This window comes from Trachemys scripta, chromosome 2 (genome assembly GCF_013100865.1).
Source record: "Trachemys scripta elegans isolate TJP31775 chromosome 2, CAS_Tse_1.0, whole genome shotgun sequence".
Lineage (NCBI taxonomy): Eukaryota > Metazoa > Chordata > Testudines > Emydidae > Trachemys > Trachemys scripta.
The window spans coordinates 201,964,028-201,978,069 of record NC_048299.1 but is presented as its reverse complement, the minus strand read 5'-3'; the positions used below and the strand labels follow the sequence as shown (position 1 = coordinate 201,978,069).

Genomic DNA, 14,042 nt, shown 5'->3' with positions numbered 1-14,042 from the left:
AACGGTACAATTTACAGCAACTAGGAAGTTATTAATTCAGTTGAACTACACAATACTAACCAAAACAACAGATTAATGCATACAAATGCAAACCACTCAGCCAAAGTTATTTACCAGTGCTGTTCTTTGACCGTTGCCCTGGCTGTGAATACATGGAAACCTCTTTAAAAGACATCTCTGCTGGGTACCAGCATGAGCAACCAAACGTCACATCATACATCAGATGCCCAGATCTATATAAAGGAATGTGCTCCCCCACAAACACCTCAGTTCCTTCTCCTGAATTGCTAAATTCTAATGCCATGTATGTCTACGCAGTATTTTGGAGCCTGTGGGAAGCATGACTCCGAGCCTCAGTTGACGGACTCGGGCCAGTGGGAAAATACCTGGATAGACAACACTTTGAAGTTGTGGCTCAGGCTGGAGCTTGGGCTCTGAAGCCCATACCTCCACAGCCTTCAGAGGGGGATCTTATGCCTGCAAGAGTTGGCAGTCTAGCTAAGATGCTAGATAGTTCTATGCACCTCATACTCTACCAAGGAAGACTCTACTTAGATCTAGGTTTTCCCGGACTAGAGCTGGTCACAAAATGGACTTCCCAATCCTGTGAAAAATTGAGATTTGGGGGGGGAAAAAAATCATTCTGAATTAGGATGAAAAGCCAAAATTTAAACATTTTTACATACTGAAATCAAGAAAAAAGTTTGGGTTCAATCAGAATGTTTCCTTCAATAAATTTGAAACATTTAATTTAGATTGACAACTTTTTTTTTTTTAAATAGAAAATAAATTTTGAAGTAAAAAAATATCGAAACTTTCACTTCTGAACATGTCAAAATAGAACACTGACACTCAGAGGGAAAAAAAAAATCAAACCCCCCCCCCCCCCCCCCAAACGGAACGGTCATAGAAATGTACATGATTTTGTGAAAAATCACAATTTTGTCAATATGGCATTTTTCTGATGGAAAACTATTTCATTGAAGATTTTCTCACTTTTTCCCAGACATCTTTCCCATAAGTTACAAAGAGCCTATTTGTCTTCTCTAAATAGAAAAACATTCTTTTATCATCTGAATTGTGCAAATTACCTGCCCAGGATGGGAATAGGTCTGGGAAAGATAGGGAGGAACATATACTGGCTGAGGTTGAAATCTGATACCACTTTAGGAATAACACTTGGGTGGGAAATCTCAATCACTTTTTCTTTGTGGATCACAATAGAAAGTGGCATAGTCATTAAGGTCTGTAGTTCACTTATTTTCCTAGAAGAGGCTATGGCAATTAGAAAAGCAGCCTTTAGAAGACTCACTCTAGGGAAATTTCCCTGAGAGGTTCAAAGGAAGGGCATATATTAGTTTCATAAAGCTCCTTGGTAGAGGGTGAATGCATTGATCAGGACTTTAAAAAAAATCTAGTAACAGTGGATTGAAAAATATAAGTCTGCTTCAACATGTTGATAGTAAGCAGAGGAGCTGTTAGGTGTCCTTCGAGAGGCTGCAGACAGGTCTAAGCACTTTATACAGAAAACAGGCCAGAATTCCAGCAATTTTAGACTAAAATGGAATAAAATCTTTATTAGGCAACATTTTCAATCTTGGATGCTATTTTTGCCTGCAACACCCCACTGTAGAGGTCCCTTCTCGATTGGGTTAGAACTGTCAGCATTCTGTCATCAGGAGTGGTCAGTAATGGTTGGGATATTATCCGCTGCGTTGCAAGCTGACCATTTTAAAGCTTGTAATCTTGAGGGAGAGACAATAAGGACCAGCTCTAGGAAACAGAGTAACAATGTTGGTGTGGATTTAGGGAGGCTACAAGGCTATGTTTACACTACCGCAGTAAGTCGATCTAAGTTACGCAACTCCAGCTACTTGAATAATGTCTACACTGCATTGTGTTGACAGGAGAATCTCTCTCGTCAACTTACCTTACTCTTCTCATTCGGCATAAGAGTACTGGGGTCGACTGGAGAGCAATCTCTGGTTGATTTGGCGGGTCTTCACTAGACCCGCTAAATCGACTCACGGTGCATCTATCTCCAGAGCATAGATACGGCAGTAGTGCAGACATAGCCCAAGAATGAGAATTGCTTTGTCTATCTGATCTTCTAAAAGACTCTGAGAAACAAAAGTTTTGAAGGAAGGTACACAAGAGCTATGAACACCATCTCATAAGGAAAGTGTCTGATAGGGATTTCTAGACTCTTCTGTCTCTGGTACAGTACAAGAGGTATTTTGTGTTTGCTCTGGAAGTGAAGAGGTTGATATCTGGGTGGTCCCATTCTGGAAGAGGACATTGGTTAGTTTGTTTGAGACCACTCATGCTAGATTTATGTCTTTCTGCTTAGCTAATCTCTGCCTGTACGTTTTCTTCTCTTGTTAGGTGAAGAACTGACTAGATATGATGTTTTATGTATCACAGCCACAGCTTCCTTACATCTAAGGAGAGACTCAGTGATTGCCTGTCAGGACGTGTAATACTTTGATGTTGCAGTGATGGGAGGAAAGACCTTCAGGGCACAGCATACAGCCCTGAGTTATCAGATGTTTACACAGAGTGTCAACTGCCATGTGTTTCAGTGGCCAAGTACTTTGAGTTTTTGGTAACGTGCACCCCAGCCCAGACTGGATTAATTAGTGATCCCTCAGAGTTCGAGGAGGATTGTTAACCTTAAGATTCTGTCACGGGTATTTTTAGTAAAAGACCGGGACTAGTCATGGGTAATAAACAAAAATTCACAGAAGCCCTCAACCTGTCCCTGACTTTTACTAAAAATACTCTGGGAGACATGGGGGGACGGGGGACGGGGGGAACAGAGTTCTGCCGGGTTTGCACCTGCTCCAGCCCCATCACTGCTCCAGCCCTAGCGGGAGCTGACCCAACTCAGGCTGGCTGCCACCCCCCGGGGGCTCCTTTTGCTGACAGCTCCAGCTGCCCGGAGACTGAGAGTTGCTCCAGCCCTGCCTGAGAAGTCCCAGAAAGTCACGGAATCTGTGACAGAATTGTATCCTTAATGATTGCCTTCCATAAAATGATAGTCAGTTATCACTGGTAGATCCGCAGGTGGCTAATGAGATGGATCCAGGATCCACAGATCCTGTCACAATTGGGGCAGACATTTCCCAATGGATGGGGCAGATCTGGACTGTAGAGTTGGGCTGCAGTGCATTATTTCCTCCTTTCCTGTTGTCTCTCTGGGATCTCAAAATACCGGGGTCCTTGTCAAAGTCCTTTTCCATATTGGTCAGTCTCGGGCTTGGTTTCCCCATGAGTTTATATCAATATTGCATTTCTTCATGTTGGCTTTGAGGGGGTCTTTGAAGCACTTGTTTTGCCCACGCCTTGTCTGTTGGCGATGGTCCAATTGTGAGAACATGACCTGCTTTGGGAGATGATTTTCTGGCGTTTGAAGAATATGACCAGACCAACAGAGTTGGTAGTGGACGATCATAACTTCAATGCTGGAGGTTTTGTCTTGCGACAGAACACTAATGTTGGTGCATTGGACATCCCACTTGATTCAGAAGATCTTCTGGAAGCACTGTTGATAGTATTGTTGAAGAATCTTGAAGTGTCTACTGTACGTGACCCAGGTTTCAGCACCATATGGTGCACTGAAGGTGGTATTGAATTTCCTCACCAATGTCAGCTCTCTGTAACAGATAGCTGTCAAGGTAAAGGAAGTGCTTGACGTTATTCCTGGGGAAATTCTGCACCATTGCACACATGCAGAATTCACGTGCTCCACTGATTTTTTTTCTCCGCAGAAAATACATTCTGGCAGAGAGGTGCTGCAGTTACACCTTTCGCCCACCAGGAGCTGCTGTGGTGCCAGAACAGCAGCAGCTGACTCACCACTCACTGGCTGTAGCAGTTAGCAGCCAGTAGGGAGGAGAAGGAGAGGTTGCGTTCCTCAAAGCTCCCTGCCTAGGGGGCCAGGTGAGGAGGCAAGAGAATATGGGGGCACAGACGGAGTGGGACACATGGGACTACTGGGGGTTCACATAGACTGGGGTTCAGAAGGGCTCAAGGCGGGACAGACTGGAGTAGGGGCTGAATGGGAGTCAGGGTGCAGGGACACATGGAGACGGGGGCTGGAGGGACAGTGCCACACAGGGACAGGGAGGACGGATGGCTGAATGGAGGCGCAGTGCCACATGGGAACAGGGACAGATTGGGAGAAGCTAGGCTCAGCCAGGGTCTGATGGGAAGGCTCCCCAACTCCCTAACAATCCCTTCCTCCATCCCCATCCCCACTCACACAAAAACATTGTTCCATGCTTCTCCCATCCACACCCAACGCCTCTTCAGGTTCACTCCCAAGGCTTCTTCCCCAGCAATTACTTCCCTCTCCCTCAGCTGCTCCATTACCCAGCTCCCCCAAGCCTTTGCACTGCTCCTGATGGGTGCGGGAAATGTGTTTCTATACTGTAGTTTAAATGAATTAATACTCAAAGTTCTGTATTAATATGCCTAGTAAGAAATCTATTTGTCAAAAAACATTTCCTGAATCTTTTTTGTTGTCTGTATTATTACATTTTGAATCATTCCCCCAAATTTTAAGATCATTATTCCATACAGGTATCTTTGATGTCTCAGACTCATGAATACAGTCTTACCTGCTCCTGTTACTGCCTTGGATTTCCATTGACATTCTCTTTGCTGTACTCTTTGGAATGATATCCACTGAATTACCATCTGAATGGTAAAGACCTTGAAAAGCAGAAGCCCTTAGAAAAGTGTTCTGTTTTGGTCCTATACGTTTTCTTGTGTTGTACGGCACTATAACATTTAATAGATGAGACTGTCAACAGATAAAAACTAAATTATTTTACATAAATCTCACCTGTTAAACTATTAGGATATGGACTGGGCACAGCTGAAAACGAGGAAGAGGCTCCTCCAAAGGGGGTCATCCCCGAAGGTCCTCCAAATGGAGTCATGGAATGACTGTTAAAGTTAACTGATGGTCCCTTTATTGCAGGCGACTGTGTTGCTTGGAGAGAATCTGATCCATGATGGCTGATGTGGGAACTAACAAGTTCTGGAGGGTTATCAGTTCTATATTTCATTGTTGGACCTTTGTCCTCTTTGCTTTTAATGCACCCCATGGTTGCTTCTGTAGAGAAAAGAAAAAAAAAAAAACCAACAACAAATAAATCATCTCACCATTGATATATATAGTTAATGTAGAAAACATGAAAAAGGCTTATTATAAATACTGATTAAGTACTGCTTAAAAAATTAAAAAGAAGGTGGTAGTTGGTTTTACAGCCACAGAAACTGCTGAAATTTCAACAGATAAATGCTGGAGAAAATAGTTAAGTTAGCTTGCTAACATACCTGGATTACAAATACTAATGAAAAAAGTTTTCTGGATGGAAAACTGTAGAATTCATAGAATCAATAGAAACTTATTTTCCCACAAAGTGCTACACCCTGACAGCCCTTAAGAAGAACAGTATTTGGATATTCATCATTATGATTCCTCCCTGGACTGTAAATTCTCAGGAGACAGAAAAAGTAGGAAGATGGGTAATGGAAAGATTAGAGCCGTGGGAAGACTTATAGGAGATGAGACTGAACTTGAACCTCCATTCCCAAGGCGTTCATAACTTTGAGGTTCTATTGTATGCTGGCTGGAGCACTGAAATGACATGACAATTCCAGAGTTAATAATTCTGTCTTAACTTCAAAAGTGGAAGTCTCCTTTAACATGAAATAATTAGCTGTCCACATCTCCGAGAAATTTAGGGAAAATGATTGAAACCAGCAACAAATTGGAAGCATTTAATAAAAAAAATATAGTCTCTTTTCATTGACATCTATGGTTAATATTTCATGAATCTTTCTTCCATGGCTGGTCAAATAAGTATGAATACTGGAGTTCTTCTTTCAAGTAACTAATTGTGTACACGTTTTTTCATGTTCAGCCACCACCGATCTCTTCAATCATTAGATATATGCATCTGGAACAAACTTAAGTTCTAATCATTGCCCCAATCCATCTACTTTCAAATATTTTTTTCAAGTTGTGTGTGTATTATTTCTCTTTTCATCTGATCATAAAAATCAGAAAGACACTTTTCATTTTCTTAAAAACTAACTCTCAGGCTCTGGAATGGACAGTGAACACATGGCAGAGGAAGCACACAAAACTATGTTCTCCTTTCAATGCACAAATTCCTATACATCAGAATAAGAATATTCACCATATCACTTTGGTCTCTAACATCTGTGGTACTGTACTAGCTAATAATAAGAGAGATCCAACCTAGCTGAATTGTTGCGGTCTGCAAATATAGTTTAAAAATTCTGCAGGGATGAACAAAACAAAAATATCATGGAAATGCCAGAATGTGTGCAAGGAGTTTTTTTTAATTTATTATAGTTAACCCTAATCTGTTGACAATGCCTAAATGTTACTAGAACAACCAAGTAAAGGATCACAAATGCATGACTTCAAGAGAAGTTAGAGTTCAGCTGTTTAAAAACATCTTACAAAAGAAATCCTGTAATATAGATCTGGAAGGCTCCTAATAGGTAACTCCCAATTAAATTTAATCCAATGACAAACACCTATTTATAATCTCTCCACTACGTCTGGACAAGTGCATCCAGTGGGATGTGAACCACCATATTTTGTCTGTCTGGATTCTCAGTGTGGTTTGTTGCCTAATCCTGAGGCCTACCCCCTTTAGTAGAGAATCTCCATTGCAACATTTTTTTTTAAAAGTGTACAGTATGAACCGTATTGCCTTTGTGAAAGTGTGTTTTGCTAGCAGTACTTAAAATAAAATGATATATTATCTGGCTTGTAGTTAGTGCTTCAAGACGACAAATACATGAGCATTATTTATTAAAACAAAAATTATGTAGATTAAAAAAGACGGCAAAAGGAAAAGCTGCTGCATCCTCAAAACATACTGTGCCACTAAATATCTCTCAGAGATGGTTCTGTCAAGTTTTTTTACTCTATCTTTAACATCTGGCTAACAAGCTAATGAGACTTCAGGATTTAAAAAAAAAAAAAAAAAAAGTTTGCTTGACCTAGTAAAACCTGCTGGATTCTGTCCAGAGCACTTGTACATTTGGCCAAATGTACAACGTAAATGTTAATTTATGTTGCAATGATTAGAAATAGTTTCTGTGACAAGCCTCATTAATTAAAATAGTAGCTAGTAGTGAAAAGTACCATCATGTTATATTTGAACAGACTGCAGAAAGATACTTATTGAGGATTTGAATTTATATTCAAGGACCGCAGTAGATCCCCCTGCCTTTTGGTTCACTGTTAAGGTAATCTTCTTTCTGAGGTTTAAGAGATTAACAACAGATATTCAATCGGCACTTCAAGGAAAAGCCACATTCAGACACAAACAGACAAAGAAAATCCAAGAGCTCTACGTTAAAAATCACATACTCCCCCCATTTAAAAACACAAAACAGAAAATGACAAAAGCCCTTGTTTTAAAAGAATAAAAATATACATGAAGACTTTCTACAACATATCGAGGGGGAAAGGAGGGTTAGGGAAGTTGGAGAGAGAAACAATAGGCTTTTTTTAGCCTTTAGCTTTGTAATGCATTACTTGAGAAAGGAAAAATCCTAAACAGCTGGTCTGTAATGTGGGGATTTGGTTATTATAGTACAATATGTGTTACTAAAAATGTATATAACCAGAGCAGCTTCCAACAAGTATTTAACACCTCTTTTCTGCTGGCCTTACCAGGGACAATACAAAAATACTTATACGAAGGATAGGTTTCCCAGTTACAATTTATGCCTCCCTTCCATGGGCACTGTTTTTTCACCTCAGACCAAGGTCATTTTATAGACGAGATAAACAGACACGTGGAAGGAAGAACAAGATCTTTTGAAGTATAACTGTATAAATAAAAACTTGGCCCAAGTTATGTTTATACACGAAACCAACATCATTCACTAGGCTTCACAGAAATGTGACTACGGATAAAGGCTTGACAGACTCCCTACACTTGGCTCCTTGGAGATGAGACTAATACCTGTGATTCCATGGTACTGACTTGGGAATCAAGTGACAGTTTCCTGGAAAACTATGTTCTGAAGGAAAAGGACTAAAAATGTAGGTGTCCAATTCTGCTCTCTGACTGGAATTGGGCCCAATTAGAATGTTGTCCAAAAAGAGTATGTGAGAAACTGGCTGCGGGAAGGACTGATAGAGAATATCAGGTAAGCCTTCCCAAGGGCCAACAGAAGAAAAACTGTTCTAGGAGACAATTGACAAATGAGATTTTCGAGTTTCCATATTGAATTTTGCCCTTTTGATTAATTTGTCCAAATGGTTCAGGTCAAAGATATTTGCAAAGCATCAAAACAACTTGAGAACTTGGTGATGGAAGATAGAGTATCCCTTGGTCTCTGTCCAAAGTGGAGTAGTTTGAGAGGCTCAAAATATAAAGGCTATTTCTCCATCTTCTATTCTGACTTGTGCTTTGTTAGATTATGGAATGTTGGGCCAGGGAAAAAACCAAATCTGCAGGTCTGAGTGATTAAGTCTGTTGCACAGACCTTGCTGATTATCTTTGTCACCTACCTGTTCAAAGAAGGGGTGATTTCCTAGTTTGAAGAACTGATGAGAGCCACTATATCTCCAAGAATGCACTGGGACAAGAAGCACTCCAAGTCTGTGTGGCAGAACATCTGGACAACTCATCTATTTTTTCGATTTTAATTTTTCTGTGTCTGAGTCTTGTCTACAGAATCTAGCAGGGAAGGAGTCACAAAAGGAATGCCTGCTTTTTATTGTTTTTCATTCCTTCTTGTGATAGGAGAATCTTCCTGAAAATATCTTATGTTTCAAGAACTGCTTTTTCCATTGGTTCTCTAAAACACTTGGCTCCCACAGTGCTTCAAAGAGGCCATATTTGATGTTAAGGCTTGTACCAGAAGTATCTTGGGAAGGGCTCATTTTTACATCTTTAGGACTGATGGATAAAACTTCTGACAATCATTTAAGGCTAATATAGCCAGAGCAAAGCAGGCTGAAAAGCCCTCAGAACAGCTGTTTCAATTTTTCCATAAGGTGGATTCTACCCTGTGGTCTGCGAGGTTTTTTGGGCAAAAAGTCATCTTTGGTTTCCAAAGCTTCAGAGAATTACTGAGCATTCAACAGGCTGGCAACTGCTGTATGCATGTTGGAAAGAGTAGTGAACGCAGATTTTTTTTTTTTTTTTTTTTTAAATATAAAGTAATTTGGGTGCCACACTGAATTTTTATAATGTGAGAGTCTCTTATGTTTGGTTCACTTGTGCCTACTCTGATTTGATAACATTCTTCTCCTTAGGATCAAGGAGAATGCAGAGTTCCCTCTTAGAAGCCATGCCAGAAAAGAAGGATTTTTATTGTTGTTGTTTTTTGGTTTTAATTTCTTACTTTCCTCATGATTCATCATACACACGGATGCCTTTTACAAAGTGTGATTCTGAAGTGGTCCAGAGGGAAGCCTTTTTTCGGTCTCTCTCTCTCTCTCCTCTTTCTTCGTTACAGTCTGAGCGCTTGCCATTCTCTGATGACAAGGGAGAAGAGAATGACTTCTGTTTATACATTTCTCTTTTTCAGAGTGCCTAGAACTCCCCCCTCTCAATAACAGACTGGCTCTATGCAGTCAATACGGAGCATATAACTTCATTAACTTTTTTATGGACACTTGAAGCTCCAAATTAGTGTTGAAGGAAAAAGTCTTATTAAAATTCTGTGTGATTATAAAAATAGAATATTTTTTACAATTCAAAATGTCACTAATATTCTGCAGGTTAGTTGAGTGGATCTTCTAGCTTTATTTAACATCTGATTGTTTACTTTCACAAATTCAGCTCTACTGTCACTTGTTTGAGTGGAGACTGCTTGCTTACTGTATTGTTGGACAAGCACAGTGGAACAGGTGGTTTCAATGGCAGTAGCCAAACAGGTGATTTCTAGGGTGACCAGATGTCCCAATTTTATAGGGACAGTCCCGATTTTTGGGTCTTTTTCTTATATAGGCTCCTATTACCCGCCACCCCCTGTCCCGATTTTTCACACTTGCTGTCTGGTCACCCTAGTGGTTTCAGATGGTAGTAGTTAAAACTGATTTAATAAAGTAGGAGGGTAGTGCAGAGTAAAAGAATGGGGGTGGGGGGTGGGAATCAAAGATCCCCGCTAAGACTGGCTAAAAACCTATGCTCCTAATTCTGGCTCTATTATAACGTTCTACTAATTCCATCTAAAAGGTATATGTTTGGATATGAAAGGTATTGCCTTTGCTATAAAAAGTGAAGAACATACACATAAGAAATGCATACTTCAAAGGATAAACATGAATGGTTTCTAGTCTTCACAAACCTGGCACAATCTTTTGTCTTTACTTGAATTACATCACATGTATTATTTAATACACTTTATCTAACAAACTGACAATCATGAAATTTTCTAATTTCGCTGTGACCAACCATGAAATTTGAGACCATTCATTTACAGGGTATCTCATCATAATTAATTATAACAATATTAGCATAATACAACCACCACTTTAAATCCCCAGTCTATTGTTATGCAGCTAAAAATGTCATTGGTTGTAAATAATGACTTGGTGAGAGGGAAGGAGTGAAGACAGTGAGACAGGAGCATAAAAGAAGCCAGTGAAACAATGGATGGAATTTAACTACCAGAAGTTCTGTGATTAATACAGCTAGTATTAAATTGTAGTTCTACAATGAAAAGTTACTGGAAAAACAGCACCGTTGGCTCCGTTGTTTTGATCTGAGACCATCAAAATCTGTTTAATTTAACAGAAAAACATATTTTTCCCCTTCCTTACTGATAGCACTGTAAAACCAACCAGTAAGAGATTCCACATGCCAAATACTGTCCTCAACAGGGTTGCACAAGTAACTGAGGTCAGAATTTGGTGCTGCAGTTGGAATTTAGTTGATTTCACTGACTATGCAGACACTAGAATAAAACCCAGCAGTCTCCTATTGCACTGCAGCAACTGAAGTGAAGCAAAAATACAGGACTCTGAACACATAAAGGGAATAAATCAGTTATGTAAGAAAAGGCCTTTTATATTAACTGTATATTTTTAAAAAGTTTTTTGATGGGAAAGTTGTCTGTAAAGATTGATATAAATTAGTTATAAATTGTGTTTCTTAATTGCTTAGATGCCATCGCTTCTATTAAAGTTAGCTTTCTGTATAAAACAATTTTCAAAGACTTGTAAACTTGTTAAAACTTCCTAGTTTTAAAAAATGTTACGCAGATGAACATATTACACCTGTCCTCAACCAGCTTGCGGTTCCTTCCGAAATCAGATTTATGTTTCTGTCAAAGTGGGTTCTTGAAGGTGATTGATTTTCTCAATAAAGAGCCAGTTTCTTGACTAACAAGGACCTTTCGAGGGTGCAGAGTCCAGTGCGATCCTGAATAACTACACAGCGATTTTTAGCCCTATAGCCTGATCCCCGTGAGCCCAAGTCAGCTGAGGCCATGCCACAGGTCTTTTATCCCAGCATAGATATACCCTGAAAGATACTTGCCACACAAGGTAAGCCTTACTACCTGACCCCAATGTCGTATGGGATTGTAGTTTCAAGGAGCAGAGGGAGAATAAAGGTCTATTTTCACACCAAAAAGAAGCAGAACTAGGGAATGACACAAAAGCTGGGTGAAGCCGAGATTGGTAGGGAGGACTGGGAATCCCCGCTTCAGACTGCGCTCTCCTTTTTTTGCCTGGTGCCTGACCTACGGGATCCACTACTTGCTCAGTGCTTACTGTGGGAGGTGAACTGTATTTGGAAGGGCTCCATGGAAGCTACAGCATCTGGTGCTCCTCCTGAAGTTATTGTCTATTTGTATTATGGTTGTGCCTAGATGCCCCAACCACAATCAGGGCCCCACTGTGCTTGGTGCCGTACATACAAGAAATAGTCCCTGCCTTGGAACTTACAAATCTAAAATGGACAAGTCAGACAAAGGAAGTATTATCCCCATTTTAGAGATGGAAAACGGAGGCATAGATAGATTAATGACTTGTCTGTCTACATGGGAAAGTTATATCAGTACGAGTTAATGCATGAATTTGAACCAATAGTTATACTGTTATAACCTTATGGTGTAGACACATTTTTTCTGGTATGAGTGCCTTGGACAGAGCACTGGACTGGAACTCAGGAGACCTGGGTTTCATTCTTGGCTTGACCATGGGCCTGCTGGTTGACCTGGATAAATCACTGCATCTGCCTGTGCTTATCGCCATTTTACAGATGGGGAAACAATGATGCTGACCTCATTTGTAAAGCTTTTTGAGATCTACTAATGAAAAGCACTATAAGAGCTAGATATCACTGTTTTTATTTTATTCCGTTTATCTCATACAGTTTAGGGATGTGTTTAAGCTACTAGAATAAGTGCTTCCATAAAGGGAAAGGAGGAATGGCTATACTGATTAATCATATGGGTAAAACTTTCCCATGTAGACAAGCTCTTAATGACTTATCCAGAGTCACACAGGAAGTCTGTTGCAGAATCAAGAATTGAACCCAGATCTCCTGAGTCCCACTCACTTCACTAGAAAGACCAGCCTACCTTTCTGCACTCCTGTTGCTGCCATTAGTGTGCTCCACTTCAGACAGGAGCTGCCTACCCAGTGTGAGGTAACTGAAGACTGGGGGCGGGGGAGGTTGCAAAGAGATGGGGCTGCAGTAGACACAAAACTGCTCAACAGCTAGGGTTGAGGGTGCCTGAACTGGAGCCAAAAATCCAGGCAGAAAAACATTCAAGTAATTTTAGGGGTTACTTGCAACAACAGATGCAAAGTTTTCAAATTAGATTTTCACTGTTAAGTTGTTGGTGTCCCCTTCAAGGTTCTCTAAAAGTCAGCATATTGTTTATATTCAAGAAGTGAAAATATATATATTTATTTTAACTATGCTCTTGGGTGCATCCTAAAAAATCCCCATTCAAACCACATGAAGTTGTACGTGATGCTGATGATTCATTTTCCTTACTCCAACAGCCAAGAATCCAAGAGATTTTTTGCTAAAACTACAGTTTGCAAAAGAAATTTTCTGTACAGCAGATGTGCAGAGTATGAAGGCATAATATTTAAAATAAAAATGTAAATTCATGTCTCAGGAGTGAGATGTATTTTGTGCTGCAGCATACCGTCACCACATGAAATCTTTTAAGTACTAAAGATACTACAAACACACCACCACAATACATGAACCATAAACCATTGCTATTGCTCCACAAAGTCTAGTCAGTGCATTCTTTTCCTTAAATCTACTTAGTCAATCAATCAATGCAACAAATACAAGTAACAAGGGAAGAATTCCAATGCTTTTTTGATGCATTTAAAAGCAGTTTAGTCCTATGGATGTTTAGTTAAATCTGTTAAATGTTCTTTAACCATTCAAGAGTCTTGCATGTGTGAAAAAGCATGCCAAAAGTTGATTTCAAATTAAAATAAAATTACATTACAAAAATTTATTACAAATTAGGTAAGTTACAACTTACCTAAACCACCTAGTCTACTTCCGACTGACTTTATGAACTACTGTCAGTAACAAAATATATCTGGTATCTCTGAAACCTATTTGCACTAGGGCAGCTGGGTGAATCTTTTTCATTTCACAGATTATATTTAAGCAACTCATTGTTTCCCAAAAACTTTCTATATTTAATACATTTGTTCTCAAAGAAAGACGCATCTGACAACTTTTTAAAAAGCCATTTTATAAAACCACTAGTGTACTCTATGGAGCTCACAGTAGGGAGAACAACTTTAAGTCTGCTTCTATCTCATACACACACACACACACACACACACACACACTCTTCCAATATCTGGAGTGACCTAAAGATAAAACAAACAAACCACAAAACTCACATTATGCATAAGTTTAAAGCATCAGAAAAAGTGAGATGAGGCATCAATGCATTAACCACTTTGGACTATTTTTTCAAAGCACACTCCAATACGTTTATTGTGTTCCAAATACTTAATTGGTTGTTTGATT

At 39.7% G+C, this 14,042-nt stretch overlaps 1 protein-coding gene across 1 annotated transcript in view; it reads right to left on the bottom strand.

Moving 5' to 3' along the window:
• YES1 (YES proto-oncogene 1, Src family tyrosine kinase) overlaps positions 1 to 14,042 on the bottom strand; it is a 73,876-nt gene that overhangs the window by 30,693 nt on the left and 29,141 nt on the right. Inside the window, exon 2 of the mRNA XM_034762726.1 lies at positions 4,850 to 5,122. Within this exon, the coding sequence (XP_034618617.1) occupies positions 4,850 to 5,114 (265 nt within the window). The 5' untranslated portion in view covers positions 5,115 to 5,122. The remainder of the gene's footprint in view (positions 1 to 4,849; positions 5,123 to 14,042) is intronic.